This window comes from Perognathus longimembris, chromosome 7 (genome assembly GCF_023159225.1).
Source record: "Perognathus longimembris pacificus isolate PPM17 chromosome 7, ASM2315922v1, whole genome shotgun sequence".
Lineage (NCBI taxonomy): Eukaryota > Metazoa > Chordata > Mammalia > Rodentia > Heteromyidae > Perognathus > Perognathus longimembris.
This window is the reverse complement of record NC_063167.1, coordinates 713,318-737,680: the sequence shown is the minus strand read 5'-3', so window position 1 is coordinate 737,680 and position 24,363 is coordinate 713,318. Positions and strand designations below refer to the sequence as shown.

Below are 24,363 nucleotides of genomic sequence, written 5' to 3'. Positions count from 1 at the left end.
AGATAAAAGTTTCACAGCCTTTTCTGCCGGGGCTGGCTTTGAACTGTGATCCTCAGATCTCAGCCTCCTGAGTAGCTAGGATGATAGGCGTGGGCCACCGGCACTCAACAAGAAGGGGTTTTTTGTGACCCCTTCTTAACCCATATGTGGCTATAGTGCCAAGTACATGTCACACACCCTAGCCTTAGGGTAGGTGGAGAACTCAGAATCATGGTGTCTGGTTCCCAGGTCAGCTGAGGAAGAAAGTTCCTGAGATTCCATCTTTGTAGAAGAAGCTGTACATATAGTGTTGTGTGCCTACCATCCCTAGCTAGGACAGGAAAGATGCCTGGGCAGGAGACAGACTAGTGGAAGAAAGGACTGGTTGTGTGGCTCAGTGGTATAGTGCCAGCCTAGCAAGTTTGGCGACCTGAGTGCAAACTCCAGTGCTGGTGGCTCAGGCCTGTATACCTAGCTAGCCATTCAGGAGGCCGAGATCTGAGGATCATGGGTTTACAGCCAGCCTAGGCAGAAAAGTCCCCATGAGACTCTTACCTCCTGTTAATCACTCAGAAAGCAAAAGTGACTCTGTTACTAGCCTGAGCACAAAGAGGCTCAGGCACAGCACCCAGGCCCTGAGTAAAAGCCCCACAACTGCCGGGGGGCGGGGCGGGGGGGCTGGAATATGGCCTAGTGGTAGGGCACTTGTCTTGTATACATGAAGGCCTGGGTTCAATTCCTCAGCACCCCATATATAGAAAAGAGCCAGAAATGGCGTTGTGGCTCAAGTGAAAGAGTGCTAGCCTGGAGCAAAAAGAAGTCAGGGTCAGTGCTCGGGCCCTGAATTCAAGCCCCAGGACTGCCCCCCCCCCAAAAAAAAAAAAAAAGGAAGAAGAAAGAAATTCCTGTAAGCACCGCACTGTGGTGGCTCATGCTTGCAAATCGTAGCTACTCAGGAGGAAGAGATAGGGAAGATGGAAATTCAAGGCCAGCCTTGGCCAAAAAGAAGCAAGTCTTCCACCCCCCGCCCCCATCCCAACAAACAAACTGTGCGTGGTGGCAAGTGTCTGAGATCCCATACTAGGTGAGAGACAGACTCTCTCTCTCTCTCAAAAAATTCTGCCTGACTAATCTCAAATCACAATCCTTCCACTTTTCAGCCTCTCAGCTAGGATACAAGTGTGAGCTCCCACTAGTGCCTGACTTCATGCAATTTGGTGGGATTTTTTGTTTGTTTGCTTTTGTTTTTGTTCCTGTAATGAGGCTTGAACTCAATACCTCAAACTCTCTCTTGGCTTTTTCTGCCAACATTGGGACTCTCTTAGTTAAGCCATATCTCCACTCTTGGCTTTTCTCTGGTTATTTGGAGTTAAGACTTTTCAAGGACTTTTCTGCCTAAATTATCTTCAAATTGCCTTCTTCAGGGGCTGGGAATATGGCCTAGGGGTAGAGTGCTCATCACCTTGCATGCATGAAGTCCTGGGTTCAATTCCTCAGTGCCACATAAGCAGAAAAAGCCGGAAGTGGCGCTGTGGCTAAAGGGGTAGAGTGCTAGCTTTGAGCAAAAAGGAAGTCAGGGACAGTGCTCAGGCCCTGAGTCCAAGCCCCAGGACTGGCAAAAAAATAAAATAAAACAAATTGCCATCTTCAGATATCAGCCTTCTGCTAGGTTACAATCATGAGCCAGCCATCATTACCTTGCCACAAAATTTTTGGTGGTATACTTGTTCTCCTTTGTAATTTGCATTGAGAATTAAACACCTCAAGAAATGACATTTACATGTGTTTTGTGGTACTTTGGCTATACTTATGGCTGACGTGACAAGATGTTAGTAAAAAATGCTACCTCTTTCTTTTGGAAAAAGATGCCATCTGTTTGACAGAAGTGTTTTCTTTGATGGGGGAACCCTGTCTAAGGTAATTGGGGTGGGTGTGCAAGGTTTATCCTAGGCTGCTTTGGCGTGTACCTAGAAGGATCAAGGTATTACTGCTGAGCCTCCTGATTGGGTAGGAGTGGAAGGCTGGAGCTGCCCCAGGGGCCTTCAGAATGCTGCGTAAACCTTTGGGCACAGGTTCATGACTAACTGCTGGGGGTCCAGTAGCTCGCTTGCTAGATTGCCTTGGTCCTCTTCCCTAAAACAACTGCCAATTGTTTTCTCTGGTTTCTACTCTAGATGTCCATTTTACATTCCTGGTTTTAGGGTGTCCAGAACTTTTTATGAAAAATGTTCCTTATTGCAATTTTGTTTCTCAAGCTACTGCCATATTATCAGCAGTGTATTTCTAGACATTGGCGGGGTGGGGTGGGGTTCCTTTTTGTTTTTTCCAGTCCTGGGGCTTGAACTCTGGCCTGGTCACTGTCCTTTAGCTTCTTTTGGTCACGGCTAGCACTCTACCACTTGAGCCACAGCACCAGTACTGGTCTTTTCTATTTATGTGGCACTGAGGAATCGAACCCAGGGCTTCATGTATGCTAGGTAAGCACTCTACCACTAAGCCACATTCCTAGTCCTAGGTGTTGTGTTTTACAAACAATAGTTACCTTTTTTTTTTGTCTGGTCCTGAACTCTGGGCCTGGGCTTTTTTTTTGGCTGGTCCTGAACTCTGTCCCTGAGCTGCTTTTGCCCAAGGCTAGACCTCTACCACTTGAGCCACAGTGTCACTTTTGGCTTTTTCTGAGTAGTTTATTGGAGATAAGAGTCTCATGGAAGGGTTGGGAATATGGCCTAGTGGCAAGAGTGCTTGCCTTTCATACATGAGGCCCTGGGTTCGATTCCCCAGCACCACATATATAGAAAATGGCCAGATGAGGTGCTGTGGCTCAAGAGGCAGAGTGCTAACCTTGAGCAAAGAGAAACCAGGGACGGTGCTCAGACCCTGAGTCCAAGGCCCAGAACTGGCACACACACATGCACGCACGCGCGCGAGCAAAAAGAGTCTCATGGACTTTCCTGCCCAAGCTGGCTTTGAACCGAGATCCTCAGATCTCAACCACTTAAGTAGCTAGGGTTATCCGCATGAGCTACTGGCATCCAGCTTGAAGTTGCATTTTATTAATGCAGCCCCAAGTAGGTAGCTTATAAAATCTGACGAATGCCAAAGACAAATTCTCAGCTCTGTGTACCTACTCTTTCTTTTCCTTGTTTGTATTTGGTGTGAACCTGGCCTCATGCTTGCCAGTGAGGCACCCTACTACTTTAGTCATGTCCCCAACCCAAGTCCTCTGACTCATCATGAGACCATTGCTCATCGGTTTCATAATCTATTCAACTGTCACCTGTCAGATTTTTTTGCTATTTCTCTTTCAGATCGTTGGTTCTGAGGAGCGTCTAGAGCAGAGACCTGAAGATGAGTGAGCTTGATCAGCTGCGGCAGGAGGCCGAGCAACTGAAGAACCAGATTAGAGTATGTAGCATGTGCCTTTGAGTTGTAGGTCAGAAACTACCCACTGGGGAAGGAGCGACTGTGAGGCATAATTGAGTCGAGTCGTATGTGAAGATACTTAGCCCAATACATGTTTTCACAATCTTGTCTCATATCATAACTTGTTTGTACATGAAATGTTTTCACAGAATTCATAAAGGGCTTTTTTTAGACTTTCGTGTGTGTGCATGCTGACCCTGGGGCTTGAACTTAGGGCCTCGATTCTGTCCCTGAGATTTAGTGGCTCTAGGCCACTCGACCACTTGAGCTCAGCTCCACTTCTGCCTTTTGGGTGGTTAATTGGAAAGAGTTTCATGTACTTTCCTGCCCAGTCTGGCTTGAGCCACAGCCACTGAGTAGCTAGGATTATAGCCATGAGCCACTGACTGGAGCCTGGATTTGATTTATTTTATTTTTTTTCTTTTTTGTTTGGCCAGTCCTGGGGCTTGAACACAGGGCCTGGGCACTGACCGTGAGCTTCTTTTGCTCAAGGCTAGCACTCTGCCACTTGAGCCATAGCGCCACTTACAGCCTTTTCTGTGGTATTGAGGAATTGAACCCAGGGCTTCATGCATGCAAGCACTCTACCACTAAGCCACATCCCCAGCCGTGGATTTGAATTTTTTGTTAATTTGTTCTGTTTTTGTTGCCAGTCCTGGGGCTTGGACTCAGGGCCTGAGCACTGTCCCTGGCTTCTTTTTGCTCAAGGCTAGCACTCTACCATTTGCCGCAATGCCACTTCCGGCTTTTTCTATATATGTGGTGCTGAGGAATCGAACCCAGGGCTTCAGGTATATGAGGCGAGCACTTTACCACTAGGCCATATTCCAAGCCCCCTGGATTTGACTTTTTTATCCTTACCTTGGGAACTATTTTGGGGACCTCTTTTTGGTATGTTCCCAAGGAACATGGCTGCTAAATTGAGGGCAGGAAAAGAGTTGTTCCCACCCTCATCCTTGGTCCTGGGCCTTGAACCCAGGGCCTGGGCACTGTCCCTGAGCTTTTGTTCAAGGCTAGTGCTGTACCACTTGAGCCACAGCACCACTGCTGGATTTCTCTGAGTAGTTTATTGGAGATAACTATCTCATAGCCTTTCCTGCCTGGGCTGGCTTTGAACCACAATCCTCAGATCCCAACCTCCTGAGTAGCTAGATTTACAGGTGTGAGCCACTAGCAGTCTGGCTAAAAAAAGTTTTAAAAATAAGTATTAATATCAACAGTAAAAGGTAACTTGGGTAAGTCTGATTTTTTTTTTTTTTTTGCCTGCCCTGGGGCTTGAACCTAGGGCCTAGGCACTGTCCCTCGGCCTCTTTGTACTTAGGGCTGGTGCTCTATCACTTGAGCCACAGTAGCACTTCTGGCTTTTTCTGAGTTGTTTATCGGTGATAAGAGGCTCATGGACTTTCCTGCCCTGGCTGGCTTGGAACCATGATCCTCAAATTTCAGCCTCCTGACTAGCTAGGATGACAGGCATGAACCACCAGTGCCAGGCTGATTTCTTTTTTAAAGGAGATGTTCTTAAGTGAACAACAGATAGAGTATGTAATACCTAATTGAAGATAAAATCAAACATACTATCACGAGACTCAATTGCTAGACAGACACTTAAGTCACTTGAGTTATGCTTCCAGCCCTGATACTGGAGTTTGAACTCAGAGCCTTGTGTACTTGCTGGGTAGGTACTCTACTGCTGAGCCCTAAGGCAGCATAAATTTAAAAGTAAGCAAAACTGAGTTGTTTTTAGTATAAGCCTGATAGAGAGATAACTAGGGATATAAAATTTGGAGTTTTTAGGGAACTGAAGAATTGTATCTGAAACTTGTTAGGTTTACCCCGAAAAATAATCTCCATGTGACTTTTTTTTTTTTTTTTTTTGCCAGTCCTGGAGCTTGAACTATGGACTTTGGTGCTCTCCTTGAGCTTCTTTAGCTTAAGGAAGGCTAGCACTTTACCACCTGAGCTGTGGCACTATTTCCAGCTTTTTTCTGTTTGTGTGATACTATGAGGAATCAAACCCAGGGCTTCATACATGCTAGGCAGGCACTCTACCACTAAGGCACATTCCCAGACCTTGACATATTGTGTAAGACATTTTTTGCTTTCAAATTCCTCCTAAGTCATGAACTCATATTTGTTCACAGCAAAAATAAAAAAAGAGGCAGTATGACCAAGATGAAGGTCACCCATGTTTTTAAAAATGATGTTTCTTTTCCTCCTGTATGTTCACCCATCACCCTGTATAGTAGGCCCCCTGTGTCCAGTTCCATTGCCCTATTCTTGGTCCCACAGGATAATATATACATGTTTCTTTCTTCTTTTTTCTTTGTTAGCCATGAAGTTTGAACTCTGGGGCTGGACACTGTCCTTGAGCTTTTCTGCTCAAGACTAGCACTCTTCCACTTTGAGCCACAGTCTTAATTCCAGTCTTTTGTTGTTGGTGGTGGTAGTCATGGGGCTCTTACACTCAGGGCCCAGGCACTCTCCCGGAGCTTTTTGCACTCAAGGCTAGAGCTCTTCACCTTTGAACCACAGCACCACTTCTGGTTTTCTGGTGGTGGTTAATTGGAAATAAGAGTCTTATGAACTTTCCAGACCAAGCTAGGTTTAAGCTGCTATCTTCAGATCTCAGCCTCCTTAAGCAGCTAGGATTACAGGTGTAAGCCACCCGTGCCCTGCTTCTTCTAGTGGTTAATTTGAGGTAAAAGTCTCAAAGACTTTCCTGTTTGAGCTGGCGTTGATCCTCAGATCTCAGCCCTCCTGAGTAGCTAGGATTACAGGCATGAACTACCAGCACCTGGCTTGTACATGGTTTTGTTACCACAATTAAAATATACTAAGAAACAAGAAGTGATCATCTTGATTTATTTGTTTGTTTATTTATTGCCAGTCCTGGGTCTTGGACTCGGCCTGGGCACTGTCCCTGGCTTCAGAAACAAGAAGTGACCATCTTCCTTCCTTCCTTCCTTCCTTCCTTCCTTCCTTCCTTCCTTCCTTCCTTCCTTCCTTCCTTCCTTCCTTCCTCCCTTTTTCCCTCCCTCCCTCCCTCCCTCCCTCCCTCCCTCCCTTTCTTTCTTTCTTGGTTTTTTTTTTTTTGGCCAGTCCTGGGGCTTGGACTCAGGGCCTGAGCACTGTCCCTGGCTTCTTTTTGCTCAAGGCTAGCACTCTGCCACTTGAGCCACAGCACCACTTCTGGCCATTTTCTGTATTTGTGGTGCTGGGGAATCAAACCCAGGGTTTCATGTATACAAGGCAAGCACTCTTGCCACTAGGCCATATTCCCAGCCCTCATCTTGAATTTTTTTTTTTTTTTTTTTTGCCAGTCCTGGGCCTTGGACTCAGAGCCTGAGCACTGTCCCTGGCTTCTTTTTGCTCAAGGCTAGCACTCTGCCACTTGAGCCACAGTGCCACTTCTGGCCGTTTTCCATATATGTGGTACTGGGGAATTGAACCCAGGGCTTCATGTATACGAGGCAGGCTCTCTTGCCACTAGGCCATATTCCCAGCCCTCATCTTGAATTTTTTTTTAAAATTTAATTTATTAATTGAACACAAATTTTGTGACAAGGTGTTGTGCAAAAAAGGGTACAGTTACATAGTAGGGCAGTGTGTACATTTCTTGTGATATCTTACGCCCTGTTTTTCTATCCCTTCTCTAGGTCAGGTAGACATACATACAATGTATCAAGAACATATACAGTAGCCACGTGGCCAAGCCCAAGAAAGTTCGCCTAGGGCTTTAAATGTAATGTCGATATTAGACCATATGTCGACAGTAGTCTTATATGAACGTACATACCTAGCTTTTGAGCTATTGTATTCCCCTGAGAGGTCAATTTTTGACCTTTATATGTTGAGTAATTGTTTGGTTTTAGTTACATACTGTTGGGTCGCTGCCCCAATCCTGTGGGGAATACTATCATCTTGAATTTTTTATCTGGTCTTATATCTCAAATACCATTTCATCCAGTATACTGTGGGTGTGGCACTGGGGATTTAAACTCAGTCCTTCATGCTTGCTAGGCAGGTGTTCTACTTGTGATTCCTGCCTCCAGCCCTGTTATTTTGACATCCATCCAACTATCTATATCTGGGAAAGTAGGCACGATCCTAGGAGAGGAGCCTTCTAGCTCTCAGGAAACTGACATCTGAGAATCATAGTTCAAAGCCAGGGCAGAAAAGTCCTGAGCCTCTTATCTCCAATTAATTACCTCAAAGCATCTCGTGGACCTGTGCCTCAAGTGCAAGAGCACTAGCCTTGAGCAAAAAAAACTCAGGGACAATGCTCAGGCCCTGACTTCAAGCCCTAGGACCAACACAAAAAGCAAAAGAACAGAATTTTTAAAAATTGTGTTGTTTTTTTTAACCCAAAGACAATTTGGAATCTAGCGATTTGATTTATTCATACAGTAATAGTAATTTCAGTCTATCTTGTATGCTTCATAAGTTAGCCCATTCACACTGAGGCACTCTGTTCCTGCATGTAGATCCGGGAACATGCAGGAGTGGGAACAGCGCACCAGTGGCTGGCTGCCACTGCAGAAAGTCACTAAAATAAAAATTTCAGTTAGTATGGGGCATGACATCATTCATAACTGCATTGCTAGGTCTTCTAGAACACAGTTGACAAGATAGCATCAGCCAGAAAATCATATTGGTATCGATTGTCTGATTGCAGTTCCTTTGTTTTCCTATAACTTGTATTTAATGATTGTTTAGCTCAAAGACAAAGGCATTAGTGCAAGAACAGTTTGTTAGTGTTTTTTGTTGGTTTGCTTGCATGCTTGAATAGCAGGTATTTTAACCTGTTTTCTCTGGGCTGGGCACTCCCCTCCTGACCTCAGTGCGACTGTAAGAAAGAAAAAGTATGTGTGCCCCTGGGAAGGTGAAACCAGCTCCCAGCTTCCCACTCCTGCCCCAGTGTCAGGGGCAGTTCTTCTGGGCTTTTACTGTGTAGATAAGAAGTGTGCATGTCTTAGATTGATTTGGGTTTTTACAAATTTTCTACTTGCTATTGTCTTGACAGTCTATAGGCATAGTCTGGGAAGTGGGCTTGGGAGTATTAGAGGAAAGGGAAGGCATTTGTTTTTCTTTCCTGTGCTGGTCCTGGGGCTTGAATGCAGGGCCTGGGCACTGTCCAAGGATAATGTTTTACCACAGCTCCACTTCTGACTTTTTTTGTAGTTCTAGTCAAAGATAAGAGTCTCACAGACTTTGCTGCTTGGGCTGGCTTTGAACTCCTGTCCTCACATCTCAGCCTCTGAGTAGCTAGAAATACAGGTGCGAGCCACCAGTGCCTGGCCAAAAAAGGAAGTTTTGAAAAAAGTGCTCCATCATTGTACACACTCTGCTTTTTTAAAACATAGGATTATTTTACTTTAAAAAATAGCATTAAGGGGCTGGGAATATGGCCTAGTGGCAAGAGTATACACGAGCCCTAGTTTGATTCCTCAGCACCACACATATAGAAAACGGCCAGAAGTGGCGCTGTGGCTCAAGTGGCAGAGTGCTAGCTGGGAGCAAAAAGAAGCCAGGGACAGTGCTCAGGTCCCGAGTCCAAGGCCCAGGACTGGCCAAAAATAAAAATAAAAAAATAGCACTGATTATGAAAGAGCTACATTCTGTTTTGCTCCTGGCAGTATCTGGAAGCCCTCTGATGCTTTGGTGGACGAGGTCCTGAGATTGAATGGGTGAAGCATGACTAATTTCCTTTGTCATTATTTCTTAGGATGCTCGAAAAGCGTGTGCAGATGCAACTCTCTCGCAGGTAAGAACCAATTCTACTCTACAGTTGTTTGCTTGGGCCAGAGGCTAGTGCAGGCTGGAGTGGGTTTATTTTGCCTCTCCTATGCAGTGAAGTGTAAAGCCACTGCCAGGACCTTTTATTCAGAAGTCATTCTGATGATAGATATATAGACTAATGGGGTTTTTGAGATAAGAAGAATTTATTTTTCTAGTCATTAGGGATTACTTCTTGTAAAAAGCAAGTAGTTTTAAGATACCATTTTGTCTTAAAATATTTGACATTTTTCTCAGACAGCACTGCAATATTTGACAGCTTGACAGTTTCTCAAACTGTTAAACATAGAATTGCCATATCACCCAGCAGTGTGACTGCTAGATATATATGCCAGAAGAATTGAAAACCGGTTTTCAAACATTCCTCGTGTAGTCACCCTGACCCCCTTGTCCTTGGGAAGCTGTAGGTATATGCTTAACTTTCCTAGAGTACTAGACCTTATAGATGCCCCTACATTCTCAGACCTGTGGAAAATTTAATTTATAAAATAAATTTACAAAGGAAGAGGTTAATAATAACTCATGATAAAATCATGGCAATATATCCTGTGATAGTTGTGTGGACTTTTTTTTTTTTTTTTTTTTTTTGCCAGTCCTGAGGCTTGAACTCGGGTCCTGGCCACTGCCCCTGAGCTTCTTTTGTTCAAAGCTAGCACTCTACCATTTGAGCCACAGTGCCACTTCTAGCCTTTTCTGTTTACGTGGTACTGAGGAATCGAACCCAGGGCTTCATATATACGAGGCACTCTACCACTAAGCCATATTCCCAACCCTGGACTTATACTCTTAGATACCTTCCCACACTGTTTTAAAGCCTGGGGAGTAATAGGGTAAAATGAAGTGACCATCTCAGGCTTGTGGACCTGTGATCACTGCAGTGCCACTGGAATCTATCTAATTGCTAGGTCAGCTACTAAATGGCTGAATGCTGGCATGTTCACACCACTGGACTAGAGAAAGTGATTTCCATTCTGGGTGGGGGAGACTGGGACGGCATAAAATATCACCATGCTACCAGTGTAGAATTTTAAATTCATAAATTGCTTATACCTGGAACTTTCTGTTTATATTTTTTGCCTCCGTTAACTACAGAAAGTAAAATTGTCAATGTAGTGGTAACCACCTTGTGCAACATGTTTTTACACTGAAAGCATTTACAGTAGCTAAACGGTAGAAGAAATCCAGAATTCCTATAGGATGATTATTATGTATCCATGTAATGGAATATTACTCAGTTATGAAAAGAAATGAAACACCTCCATGCTACAACATGGCTAGCCCTCAGAAGCGTGTGTGTGTGTGTGTGTGTGTAAGTTTTATTAGTGGGGCCATATTTCCCACGGGAGAGGGAGCAACATGGCGGCTGCACCTTATCCAGGTGGCAGCTTCTCTCCAGAAGCATTTTGATGAGAACAAAAAGCAGACCACATGGGTTTTCCATTTTATGATTCCATTCATGTGAAATTTCCAAAATAGGAAAATCCTTAGAGACAGGGAGTTTGGCTGGGATCAGGGAGAGGGAAATGGGCATACTGTTTAATGATTGTGATAGTGATTGTGTACAAAACAATGTCAGAGTAGTTACTTTTATGTTAGGTGAACATTACTTATGTGAGGGATAAGAGGAGCCAGGCCTGTAAGGCCTATATGAGGAGAAGTGAAAAAAGGAAGAAGCGTGTCTCTGAAGCCGGCCTAGAGCATCTGTACTGTAAAACCTAAGAATCCTGAGGAGGGTTAGGTGTAGAATAGCATCATGAAAGCCACAGGCCATGACGGACTGGGAAGCCGGAGAGGCCACCAGTGCAGAGCTGCTGCTTCCCATGTTAACCTACAGTAACTTTTATTGTTTTTAAGATCACAAACAACATTGACCCAGTGGGAAGAATCCAGATGCGCACCAGAAGGACACTGCGCGGGCACCTGGCCAAGATCTATGCCATGCATTGGGGCACAGACTCCAGGTACTCATGGTCCTGCAAACTGTTCTGATTTCTAGTGGACAATACAGGTTTGGGAATTAGCCAGGTCTAGTATGCACAGACCCAGATTCTCTGTCCAAATCTCCATGCAGGGTTAAGCTGGCTGCCGCTGTCTTTGCCACCCACAAGAGGCATGTAACACCAGCTCTGCGCTTCCTTGCTTCCCTGCTGACCCCAGTTTTGTGCCCCTCGCTCCTTGCCTCTCTTTCTTCTCAGGACCCTTGTACTTCGGGCTCTCCTGTGGGCTCCCCCTGCAACTCCGAGGGAGGACGTTGTCTTGTCCTCTGCCCTGGTTCCTCCAGTTCTACCTTGTTCTGAAGTTCCTCCACCACTGGTTAGAATGGGAGGGCTGTCCTGGCATTGGAGGATGAAGGGTTTGGTCTGAGGACGTGTGTGGACTTGGTTGGCCTCTGCTTGGCCGGCGTGGGGGGCACGTGTAACATTAGTGGCTGTTACCATCCTGCCACGGGGCCCATCTTGTACTTGTTTCCCATTCAGTTGTCAGAGTGGAATTTTCTGCTTGGCTTTCTTTTTCTTTATTCTGGTAAATAGCCAGAGAACAAAAGATTCTATCTTTAGTTTGTTCTGCAGAGGGTCTCATACAATTTCATTTGCTTCAGATGAGTGCGTGATGGTTTTAGCAATCAGAATAAAATAGGAAGGGGGTGCACACTATGGCACAGAGAACTTGGGACTTTGTGTTTGCTAGACAGGTGGGCCACTCCTTCAGACAGTCCTCGCTTCAGTTAGTGTGTGAATAGGGCTTTGCATTTTTGTTCAGGCACTCATGATTGTCATCGTCCTAGTTAAGCTTTCTGCATAGCTGATGACTGGTGTGTCTACTGCACTAGGTTTTTGTCTGTTTTTCTTTTTCCAGTCCTGGGGCTTGAACTCAGAGCCTGGGCACTGTTCCTGAGCTCTTTAGCTCAAGGCCACCACTTTGAGCCACAGCACCACACCCAGTTTTCTGGTGGTTAAATTTGCATCTCACAGATTTTCCTGTCTGGGCTGGCTTTGAACCGCCATCCTCAGACCTCAGCTTCCTGAGTAGCTAGGATTACAGGTGTGAGGCACCAGCACCAGACCTGATTTTTATGTTATTTATTTATTATTTTATTTATTTTGCCAGTCCTGGGCCTTGGACTCTGGGCCTGAGCACTGTCTCTGGCTTCTTTTTCCTCAAGGCTAGCACTCTACCACTTGAGCCACAGTGCCATTTCTTTTTCTATATATGTGGTGCTGAGGAATCAAACCCAAGGCTTCAAGTATACAAGGCAAGCACTCTACCACTAGGCCATATTTCCAGCCCTTTATTTTTATTTTGAAGTGGCACTAATTGTTTGTATTTATAGAATGCACCATGATTTGATAAACGTTTATATTGTAGACTAAGTTAAACTTAGTAACTTTCCTGTCATTTCCCGTGCTTATCTGTTTTTGTAGTGAGCACACTTACAATCAGTTCTGTAGGCCAGGAGTGGTGGCTCATGCTTTTTATCTGAGCTACTAAGGAAATCGAGATTGGAAGAATTGAGGGTCAGAGTCAGCCTGGGCAAAAAGTTAGTAAGGCCCCATCTCAAATGATAAAACGTGGTGCAAGCCAAATGCTGGTGGCCCACACCTGTAAGCCTAGCTACTCAGGAGGCCGAGACCTGAAGATCATAGTTTGAAACACAGCCTGGGCAGGAAATCCCATGAGACTCTGATCTCCAATAAACTATTCAGAAATGTCTCTATTGCTCAAGTAGTAGAGAGCTAGCCTTGAGCAGAAGCTCAGGGACAGCATTTAGTCCCAGAGTTCAAGCCCTAGGACTGGCAAAAACAAAAGGAAAACAAAAAAACCTAGTGCAGTGTACACACCAGTCATCAGGCATAGCTCAAGTAGTAAGAGTGTCAGCTGTGAATGAAAAAGCCAAGTGAGAGTTCAAGGCCTAGTACTAGTACAAATTAATTTATTTATCTATATATTTATTTATTTAGCGGGTCATGGGCCTTGAACTCTTAGGCACTGTCCTTGACTTTTTTTGCTCAAGGTTCGCACTCTACCACTTGAAATACAGCACCACTTCCTGTTTTGTGGTGGTTAATTGGAGCTTAGAGTCTCATGGACTTTCCAACTTGTAATCCTCAGATCTCAGCCTCCTGAGTGTTAGGATTGTAGCACAATTTGGGAAAAAAAAAAAAGACAACACATAAAAACAGAATCTGAGATTAAGGACAAAAGCTTATTTGGTGTGGCCATTTTGCATACCTGCTTCCTCCAAGAAAGTTAATATAGCAGTGGTGAATCTTAACAGTTTGTACACAAGTATCCTGGTGTACAGATATCATTTTTTGTCATAGCACAACAGTGACATACATAAAAATTGTGAATGGTACATGAACTTAAATGGATCATTATATGTTAGAATTGATACTATTATTTTTGCTTTGAAAAGTGTGCCACTTATGGTTTTCTGGTGGTTCATGGGAGATAAATATCACGGGCTTTCCTTCCCAGGCTGGCTTAAGCTATGATCCTCAGATCTCAGCTTCCTGAGGAGCTGGGATTACAGGCTTAAGCCACCAGCACCCGGCAGTAAAATTTCATTTTTAAACTAAGATTTGGGATATAATTGTCCCATTAATACATTAGTTTCTGCTCTTTCCAAGGTCCGACAATCCCTCTGACTACGAGAGAACCCTTGCCCGAGTAAAATGAAGCATGTCATCCTGTGGCAATCTTCTCTGTGCTCTGTAGTTCTTTGTCTTCCCCCTGGCGCTGCATCTCTTTTGGGAGGGTGCATTGGTGTCGGGGCGCAGTATGGGAACTGCCCTCACGTGTGATGAAGGGCAGAAAGAGTGGCAGTTACCTGACCTGGGATTACTGGGAGGTGTGTCTCCTCTCACCTTCCAGAGGATCAGTGCACAGCTTAGCATTGCCCTCACCGCTCAGCGAGTCAGCACTTACTAAGCTGTCTGACCCCATGGACTGCTCTGAAGGTGACCCATGGTTAGGAGGCTGAACTGATGCTCTGCTCAAAACCTCAGAGGGGCCAGCCAGGAGCAGAGCCACAGAGATGTGCCTTATGCTGTTCTTCGGTGTGGGGGTGAAAGAACATGAGCGGAGGAGTTGGCTTTAAAAATCACTGGAGGGGTGGGTCTGTGGCTCAGTGGTCGAGGGTACGTAGGCACCCCTAGTGTCCCTAACTTCCTCTGGTTAGACTGCTCAAAATAGTCACAAAGGAGTTGGAGGTGTTAGAGCACTTGGTATCATGGTCAAAGCCAAAGCCAAAGGTTCCGAACATTCCCAGTACTGCTCCAACTGGCTTTGAACCACAGTCCCCAGAAACTCAGTGTCCTTTGTGGTTTGGATTATAGACCTGAGCCACTGTACCTACCCAGCTGTTAACTGTGACAGTGACACAGCTTTGCAAGCCCCCCTGCTCTGAAGGATCTCTTGAGTATTTGTGCATCCCAGAGTCACTCTAGCCTGTTTGTTTTCCAGACACCTTAAATTCCTTTGCATGTTAGTCATACTGTCCTTTTGTAATATTCTGTTTTAATTCTGCAAGTACAAAGTGAATTCTCAACACATAGATCCCAAGCTTAGTATTCTTGCTCAGAGCTGGGAGAAGGACATGAAAGGGTTCATGATTGCTCTTGCCTGATGAGGTACAGTATAGCATTCAAGGTGGAGCTGAGGGCCTCCTTACATCAGTAGAAACCTGGATTCCACACTGAGCTTAGTCTGGGAAGTTTCAAGGACTCATTTTTCTGATCATGGAGCTTGACCTTAGAGCCTAGGCACCATCCCTGAGCTTCTTTTGCTCAAGGCTAGCACTCTACCACTTGAGTCACAATGCCACGTCTGGCCTATTCTGTTTATGTGGTGCTAAGGATTGAGCCCTGGGCTTCATGGGTGCTAGGCAAGCACTCTGCCACTAATCCACATTCCCAATTCTCTTCTGGTAGTTAATTGGAGATAAGAGTCTCATGGACTACCTAGCCTGGGCTGGCTTTGAACCTCAATCCTCGATATTAGCCTCCTGAGTAGCTAGGATTACAAGCGTGCGCAACTGGCACCCAGCTTCATGGGCCTATTTTAATTTTAATGGGAAATGTTTCATGAATGTGGAGTTTCGTGAATTTGTCATATCTAGAGCTTTTTATTCCACTATATCCAGACTTTCTCTTTGTCAGAAGAGAAACTTGTATTGAACTAAATATTGATGTATCTGTTTTGGCTTTCATGAGATCTGTGTGTCCAGAAGAATTTGCCACGTCTCAGCTGACAAACACAAAGCCTAACATCCTGGAGGTCTCAGTGGCTACCTGTGACAATACTATCACAAGATGGCTTGACATTTTGATTCTTTTTTCTTACCTTCTTTTTTTTTTTTTGGCCTTAAGCAAATATAGCATTGAATCACCTTAGAATTCACCAAGTTCCTGCTTCCTTTGTAATATTTCTGATGGCTTGTTTTTGTTTTTTCTCCAGACTTCTTGTCAGTGCCTCCCAGGATGGAAAACTCATCATTTGGGACAGTTACACCACAAACAAGGTGGGTTATGAAAGACTCATTGCCAGAACAACACTAGAGAACTAGCTGCTCAAGACCATTTCCCTGATTTGGGCTGGCCACAGGGCAGTCACTGCGAGCTCTGTGTTTAGAAGTGAGGTTCTCTAGGAAGAGCTGCCTGTGGGCTGAAGTTTTTGGTTTCTGGGGATACATTGGTACTGTGGTTCACATGTCTTCACCATGTAGATGGGAGCTGAGTTACATACCTGACTTAGCTCAATCTAAGAAGTTTCATTTCTCATTTATAGTAGACAGAAATGTACCCCCCCCCCCCCCCCGACACACACACGCATTTACTAGGTTTGGGATGTTTTGTTTTTCTTCCTTTTTTGTTAATCCTAGGGCCTGAACTTGAGGCATGGGCACTGCTTCTCAGCTTTTATGTTCAAGGATAATTGAGCCACAGTTCCCCTTCAGGCTTTTTTGATAAGAGTCTCATGGAGACTTCTACTGGGCTGTCTTTGAACTGCAATCCTCAGATCTCAGCCTCCTGAGTAACTAGGATTATAAACAGTAGCCACTGGTCCCTGGCTTGTTGTGTTTTCTAAAGGAGAATTTGAGACCAAGCACCATTTGCACACGCCTGTAATCCTAGCTACTCAGGAAGCTCAGATCTGAGCATTGTATTTCAAAGCCAACCCAGGCAGGAAAGTCTGTGAGACTCTTACCTCTAATTGACCACCAGAAAACCGGGAGTGGTACTGTGGCTCAAAGTGGTAGAGTGCTGTCCTCGAAAAAACAGCTTAGGGACAGCACCTAGGCCCCAAGTTCAAGCCCCGTGACCAACCAAGAAAAAAAGATATTGTAGGTAATAGGCATGGAGTACAAGTTAATTTTTTAAAAATTACTTAGGTGGGCTGGGAATATGGCCTAGTGGTAGAGTGATCGCCTTGTATACATGAAGCCCTGGGTTCGATTCCTCAGTACCACATATATAGAAAAAGCTGAAAGTGGCGCTGTGGCTCAAGTGGTAGAGTGCTAGCCTTGAGCAAAAAGAAGCCAGGGACAGTGCTCAGACCCTGAGTTCAAGCCCCACGACTGGCAAAAAAAATTTTTTTTCCTTAAGTACTAGAAATTAAATTCAGTGGAAGAGAGTTTGCTTAGTACAGTTGAGTCCCTGAATTGGACTACCCAGCATGCCACATAAAAAATGAAATGGAGAGCTGGGTGCTCGAGGCCCACACCTGCTACTCAGGAGGCTGAGATCTGAGGATTGCAATTCAAAGCCAGCCCATGCAGAAAAGTCCACGAGATTCTGTACCTCCAATTAACCACCAGAAAACTGGAAGTGGCGCTGTGGCTCAAGTGGTAGACTGCTAGCCTTGAGCTGAACAGCTCAGGGACAGCACCCAGGCCCCTGACCGCCAGAAAAAGATAAAAGAAACTAATGGAGGCTGTGGGTCAGGGATTACTTCAGTTTAGGAGTTCAAATTCAGCCTGGAAAACACAGACCCTGCCTCACAAAAATAATAAAGGAAGCCTGGGAGTAGAGAACTTACTTGCCAGGCAAGCACAAATCCCAGCATTGTGTTTTTAAAAAATAATTAAGTAGTGGGGTTGGGAATATGGCCTAGTGGCAAGAGTGCTTGCCTCGTATACATGAAGCCCTGGGTTCGATTCCCCAGCACCACATATACAGAAAACGGCCAGAAGTGGCACTGTGGCTCAAGTAGCAGAGTGCTAGGCTTGAGCAAAAAAGAAGCCAAGGACAGTGCTCAGGCCCTGAGTTCAAGGCCCAGGACTGCCCCCCACCCCCAAAATAAATAAAATTAAAAAATACTTTGTTAAAAAAAATAATTAATAGGACTTGGGTCTGTCTTATTTGTAACAAAGCCCTATAGACAGGTACAAACAGTAAATCCTCTTGCAACCCAGAACTCATTACTGAGGCATGCGTTTTGATACACATAAGAAGGAATACGGGGGCTGGGGATATAGCCTAGTGGCAAGAGTGCCTGCCTTGGATACACAAGGCCCTAGGTTCGATTCCCCAGCACCACATATACAGAAAATGGCCAGAAGCGGCGCTGTGGCTCAAGTGGCAGAGTGCTAGCCTTGAGCGGGAAGAAGCCAGGGACAGTGCTCAGGCCCTGAGTCCAAGGCCCAGGACTGGCAAAAAAAAAAAAAAAAAAAAAGGAATATGATTCCTACAATAGTTTGAAGTGATGGGGGGGTGGGGTTGTTGTTAACTCAGGTGGGTTGATGTCTAATTTGATCATTTCATTTCAAATCTTTTGTTTCTTTAAAATGAGTTCATTGCCCTTTTGACAAGCTCTTGAAATGTTTTCATTGTGTCTTTTGTTTTATTTAGCTTGGGTTCTTTTGGGAGACAGTGGTCTCATCTGTGTAGTTCTGGGTGCCCTTGCACCTGTCTACCATGTGATCCTCCTGCCTTGGCCTACCCAGCAGCTGGGGGAAATGCATGCACCACCGTACTGGCTAGTAGTTAATGATCTTGACCTTGAAGGAGTTTCCTGTGCTTCTGTTGTGTAGGTCCACGCCATCCCTCTTCGCTCCTCCTGGGTCATGACCTGTGCGTATGCCCCTTCTGGGAACTATGTGGCCTGCGGAGGCCTGGACAACATTTGCTCCATTTACAATCTGAAAACACGCGAAGGGAATGTACGTGTGAGTCGTGAGCTGGCAGGACATACAGGTACACGTTGTCATTAGTAACCTCACTCCTACAAGCCTGCTTACCCACTTGTCCCCTCTTGTCAACCATTGCTAATGAGACTGACACAGGAAAGTTAAAGTATGGCCATGAGTTTTCCAAAAATGAAAGCAGAGCCAGGACTTAGTATACCTTTACCAATAAGAAACACTTAGATTTGTGGTTATAACCTGAATTCCAGCTCCCTTGTTCACTCTTAGTAGTTGGCGCCTTCCTTTCTCATTTTTAGCATAGAACAGAAGCATTATTTCTGTCCTAAGCCAAACATATACTTTTATAAAGACCAGTGCTTTTTGTTGTTTTTGCCGGTCCTGGGGCTTGAAATGTGGGCCAGGACAATATCCCTGAGCCCCTGGGTTATTGTGCTCAAGACTAGTGCTCTAACACTTGTTACTCCTCCTGCTCCACTACTTGCTTTTTGGTAGTTAAATGGAGGTAAGAATCTCCCAGGGGCTGGGAATATGGCCTAGTGGTAGAGTGCCTCGTATATATGAAGCCCTGGGTTCGATTCCTCCGCACCACATATATAGAAAAAGCCAGAAGTGGTGCTGTGGCTTAGTGGTAGTGTGCTAGCCTTGAGCAAAAAGAAGCCAGGGACAATGCCCTGAGTTCAAGCCCCAGGATTGGGACAAAAAAGAATCTCCCAGACTTTGCTACCCAGGCTGGCTTTGAACCACAGTCCTTGGATCTCAGCCTCCTGAGTAATAGGATTGCAGACCTGAGCCACCAGCCCCTGGCAGTTTTGTCATGTTTTGCTGCTTCTATTTAGAGCTATGTTAGTAAGTGAATCTACATTTACTTTTGTTGGGTCTTCCTGAATACACGATCCTCTCACTTTGACATAGTATCCCTCCCTCGCGTGTTGTAGAGTTTGTTTTATCTAATATTAGTACAACTAATACAGACAGACATTTGTTTAATCTTTTTTTTTTTTTTTTTGGCCAGTCCCCGGGCTTGAACTCAGGGCCTAAACACTGTCCCTGGCTTCTTTGTGCTCAAGGCTAGCACTCTGCCACTTGAGCACAGCACCACTTTTGGCCTTTTCTGTTTATGTGGTGCTGAGGAATCGAACCCAGGGCTTCATGCATGCATGGCGAGCACTCTACCGCTAAGCCACATTCCTGGCCCCATTTGTTTACTTTTGACTTAAGCTTGTCTTAGAACCCCTGGAGCCACTGTACTACTTCTGGTTTTCTGGTGGTTAATTGGAGATAAGAGTCTTACCTGCCTGCTGGAGCTGGCTTTGAACTGCAATCCTCAGATCTCAGCCTCCTGAGTAACTATGATTACAGGCATGAAGCACAAGTGCCTGACCCACCCTGGCCTTCTGTATTACTAACTTGTGGTTTTCTAGAAATAGAGGTTTTTTTTTTTAGGCCTTTCATGTGCTATTTTTAGTGGTTTATCTAGGGGTCACAGTGTAAGTGCAATTGTCGTGTAAACTTTACATTCCAGGATTTTGTTTTTGTTCCTTGTTTTTCTTTTCCATTTTGGCCAGTCCTGGGGCTTGGACTCAGGGCCTGAGCACTGTCCTGGCTTCTTTTTGCTCAAGGCTAGCACTCTGCCAACTTGAGCCACAGTGCCACTTCTGGCTGTTTTCTATATATATGGTGCTAAAGAATCAAACCCAGGGCTTCATGTATATGAGGCAAGCACTCTTGCCACTAGGCCATTTCCCAGCCCTGTTCCTTGTTTTATGAGACAAAACCTCTCCATTGTGTAGCCTGGCTCGCCTTGAACTTCTCTCCTCTCCTCCTTCTGTCTGCTAGTGCTAGGATTACAGTCCACCACCAAGCCTGGCTACATTGAAGCATTCTAGAGAAATTAACTTGCTGATGGCTGTGGTGCACACTTGTGATCTTGGCACTGTGGAAGCGGAGGCAAGAGGATCCTAGTTTGAGGCCAGGCCAGGCTACAATAGCCCCTGCTGCCTTCCCAAAAAGGAAAAGAAATGGGTTTTGAAATTTGAAAAAAATTATGCAACTTTTTACATTTCCATTCACATTTACCTTCTCTAGCACTTTTCCTTTCTCCCTAAAGATATGTTTTCTTCTGACATTTCATTAACCTGAAAACCATTCCTGAGCATCTTTTATGTAGGAGCATCCCTTATTTTTGGGGTGATACATGCTAAATACCCCCAGTGGCGCCTGAGACTGTGGATAGTTCTGAATCCTATATACAAAGCCTACATATTTACAGATTTTGTTTGTTTGTTTCTATCTGTAGATTTTTTTTTTTTTATGTCCTGATACTTAGGGCCGATGCTTAGTACGTGAGCTTTTTTGCTCACGGCTAGCCTTCTACCACTTTTTTTTTTTTTTTTTTTTTTGCCAGTCCTGGGCTTGGACGCAGGGCCTAAGGACTGTCCCTGGCTTCTTTTTTGCTCAAGGCTAGCACTCTGCCACTTGAGCCACAGCGCCAATTCTGGTCGTTTTCTATATATGTGGTGCTGGGGAATTGAACCCAGGGCCTCATGTATACAAGGCGAGCACTCTTGCCACTAGGCCATATTCCCAGCCCGCCTTCTACCACTTTAGGTGTGTCTTTTTTTTTTTTTTTTTTTTTTTTTTGCCAGTCCTGGGCCTTGGACTCAGGGCCTGAGCTCTGTCCCTGGCTTCTTTTTTTTTGCTCAAGGCTAACACTCTGCCACTTGAGTCACAGCGCCACTTCTGGCCATTTTCTGTATATGTGGTGCTGGGGAATCGAACCCAGGCCTTCAAGTATACAAGGCAAGCGCTCTTGCCACTAGGCCATATCCCCAGCCCCAGGTGTGTCTTTTTGATGGCTGACTGGAGGTAAGAATCTTTTTTTTTTTTTTTTTTTTTGGCCATTGTACCAATTTCTTTTTACATGCAGTTTTGACCAAGTGTAGTTAAAAATTCTTTTCACGGGGCTCGGAAGGTGGCTTAGTGGTAGAGTACTTGCCTAGCATGCACAAAGCTCTGGGTTAGATTCCTTAGCACCACACACACAGAAAAAGCCAGAAGTGGTGCTGTGGCTCAAGAGGTAGAGTGCTAGCCTTGAGCAAAAAGAAGCCAGGGACAGTGCTCAGTGCTGAGTTCAAGCACCAGGACTGGCCAAAAAAAAAAATTCTTTTCACATAGATATTGTATAGCTAAGTTGATACAGATAAGCTCTTTGTCAACCCCATATTATCATGAGTTGTGTTTAGGTAGCATCCTGAGCAGTTGCAGTTTTTCCTCACTGGCTGTTTCCTAGGGAACATATACTTGCAAGACCAAAAGAGAGTTTGTAGCATATGCCATGTTTTTCTTATATGTACCTGTGATTTAAGTTTAATTTATTAATTTGGTGTATGAAGAGATTAACAACAGTAAATAGTAAGAAACTAGAACAATTATAGCAGTATACTGTAGTAGAAGTTACTGAGTACTTAGGACATTTTTATTTCTGAAAATTACCATTGTGTTTTCAGCTCTGGGTTGACATGGTAGTGGAAGTCATGCAAAGTAAAACCAGATGGAGTACTACTATAGTTACCCCAGGTGTTTGGGTTTTCATTACTAGAAAAAGCCTATTTTTATTTCATTTCTGAATTTGGTGTTTTTTTTAAATAGAATTCTGTGTTCGCTTGGTGGTGAGGGGTGTTTACTGGTCCTAGAGCTTGAACTCAGGGCCTGGTGGCTGTATGTGAGCTTTTTTGCTCAAGGTTAACACTCCACCACATGGCTCTACTTCCAGCTTTTTTGGTGGTTCGTTGGAGATAAGGTCCTGTTTCCACAGGACATCCTTGTACTTCTAAGACAAACTCTTGGAAACACACTCAATGCCAGAAGCAAGCAAGCCCCTCTGGTGCTATTCTCCAAAAGCCTGGGTAGTGTACTCTAATAGGAAGGCCGCTGCCTCATACTTGGCTTTGAGTGTCAAGGAAATCGGAGGTGTACCCACTGAGGCTCTCTGCAGATAACTTCCACTGCTTAGAACTCAGACAGCCTGCTGGGACTGTCCCTGAGAAGGGCTAGATAGAGTTACCAGAGGGAACCCTAAGTCATGCATGGAGAGCCCATGTAGCATAAGGATTGCCTTTGGAAATGACGACTGTGAATTCATAGTGATTGGGAGACCGTGGGGTTTTTTTGTTTTGTTTGTTTTGTTTTGGTGCCAGCCATGGAAACTCGGGCCTTAGCACTTATCCCTGTGCATCTTTACTCAATGCTAGTGCTGTGCCACTTGAGCCACAGTTCCACTTCTGGTTTTTTGATGGATAATTGGAGATAGGGGCCTCACAGACTTCCCTGCCTGGGCAGGCTTTGAACTACAATTCTCAGCCTCCCGAGTAGCTAGGAGTACAAGGGTGAGCCACCAGCACCCAGTTCCTCAACACTCATCATTTCTGACAAGACAGTGTGGCCTAGGTGTACGACTGCTCTCTGCAGACCTGTAGGGACTGCTGAAGGACTAGACACCTGTGCTTAGAGCTGCCTCAGTACACACGCACACACAGAACTGTCCTGTCGAGGTCACAAGTGTGTGAGCATTTGGCTAGAAGTCTAGCTGGAAGTATTTTGCTGCCCCTGGTGTTGGAAGCATCCAATGCTGGAACCCTTTATGGGTAGTTTGTTCATCCCTCGGGAAGCTGGACATTTTACATAGGAAAGCACAGTGGGATCTTCCGGACAAACTCCAGGAAAGATAGCTTGTCTGCATAGAATGTCTACTAGAGGGTACAACTGGATGGTTAACTCTGTTGCCATTGGCTCTCTTCTTAGCCAAAGGCTGGAGGCAAGACCAGGTACTTCCTCTCAGCCTGAAAGTTCCTATCCAAGAGTGGTCTCTCCATCACCTGGCAAGGTGTCGCGCTCTGGGCAGCCACGACCACGTAACCTACTGCAGCCATGCCTAACCTCCAGGTTCCTGCTTGTGTTTTTTGTTTTTTTCCCCCCGTGTTCTCTCCTGACTGCATCTTTTCCATAACCTTTCATAGTTTTGTTGTGTCTTTTTCAGCATTGCTATCCTCCTAATGAAAAGACTTCCTTGGGGATTTCTTCCCTTGTAAATCTTCAGCGTACTTCATTATCACTTCTCTTTTTCCTTTTCACTGACTCCTTTCAGCAGGTATATCCTCCCCGGTTCCCTTGTCTCTAGCCAGGTGGCTTTCCTTCCAGTTCATTTCTCGGCAGACAGCTCTGTCCTGCCCTAGGACAGAAATTACTGAAGACTTTCTGCTTTGTTCTTGGGGCTGAGTTGGTTACAACTCAAGTAAATTCCTTTGTCATCTGACCTCATTAGCAGTAACTGACCCGGGCCACCCAAAACAGAAATTTGGGAAAGGGAGTTGAAAATACTATATACTATCCAGAGCTACAATGTGATTGTGGTGCTGAGGATGAAAACCAAAGCTGCCTCCTATGTGCTAGGCAAGCACTCTGTCACTGAATTATGTCCCCAGCAACACATTTGTCCAAATTCTGAGAGCTCTAACTGCAGAGAGTTACCAGAGGAACTTTAGGGGCCTTAGGTGCCACCCAGTACCTTGAAGCCTTCTACTTGGCTGAGGCCTACTGCCCATCTGAATGAAGATAAAGGAAAGAAAGGATGGCTGTGCTGACTTGGACCAAGGAGAGTTGGCACCAGGACGCCAGTGAAGAAAAGCTTAGGTGGAGGCCCTGGACTTAGACCAGGCCAAGAGGCACCTCTGTGGGCCAGACTCTTCCTCCTGTGCTGGGATTTATTTATCCTCGGTCCCAGGGACCAAGGGTTTAAGCTTAGGTGGAGGCCCTGGACTTAGACCAGGCCACGAGGCACCTCTGTGGGCCAGACTCTTCCTCCTGTGCTGGGATTTATTCATCCTCGGTCCCAGGGACCAAGGGTTTGACCCTGTGTCTGTTTTTGCCTTCAGTCTGCCAGATGGAAAAGCATGTGGAAGATTGCGGTGTTGTGTGGATGTTGCTGGCTGCTCTGCAGTGTGTGGAACTGTGAAGCGCTG

General features: G+C 45.2%; 1 protein-coding gene and 1 pseudogene across 4 annotated transcripts in view; both read left to right on the top strand.

The window, feature by feature from the left end:
• Positions 1–24,363, top strand: part of Gnb1 (G protein subunit beta 1) — a 78,126-nt gene that overhangs the window by 45,689 nt on the left and 8,074 nt on the right. For all 4 annotated transcript variants that reach the window (XM_048350086.1, XM_048350088.1, XM_048350087.1 and 1 more), the window contains 5 exons: positions 3,288–3,384; positions 9,128–9,166; positions 11,053–11,159; positions 15,658–15,721; positions 18,233–18,395. In XM_048350086.1, the coding sequence (XP_048206043.1) occupies positions 3,328–3,384; positions 9,128–9,166; positions 11,053–11,159; positions 15,658–15,721; positions 18,233–18,395 (430 nt within the window). In that variant the 5' untranslated portion in view covers positions 3,288–3,327. The remainder of the gene's footprint in view (positions 1–3,287; positions 3,385–9,127; positions 9,167–11,052; positions 11,160–15,657; positions 15,722–18,232; positions 18,396–24,363) is intronic.
• LOC125355826 lies at positions 17,542–17,661 on the top strand (annotated as a pseudogene).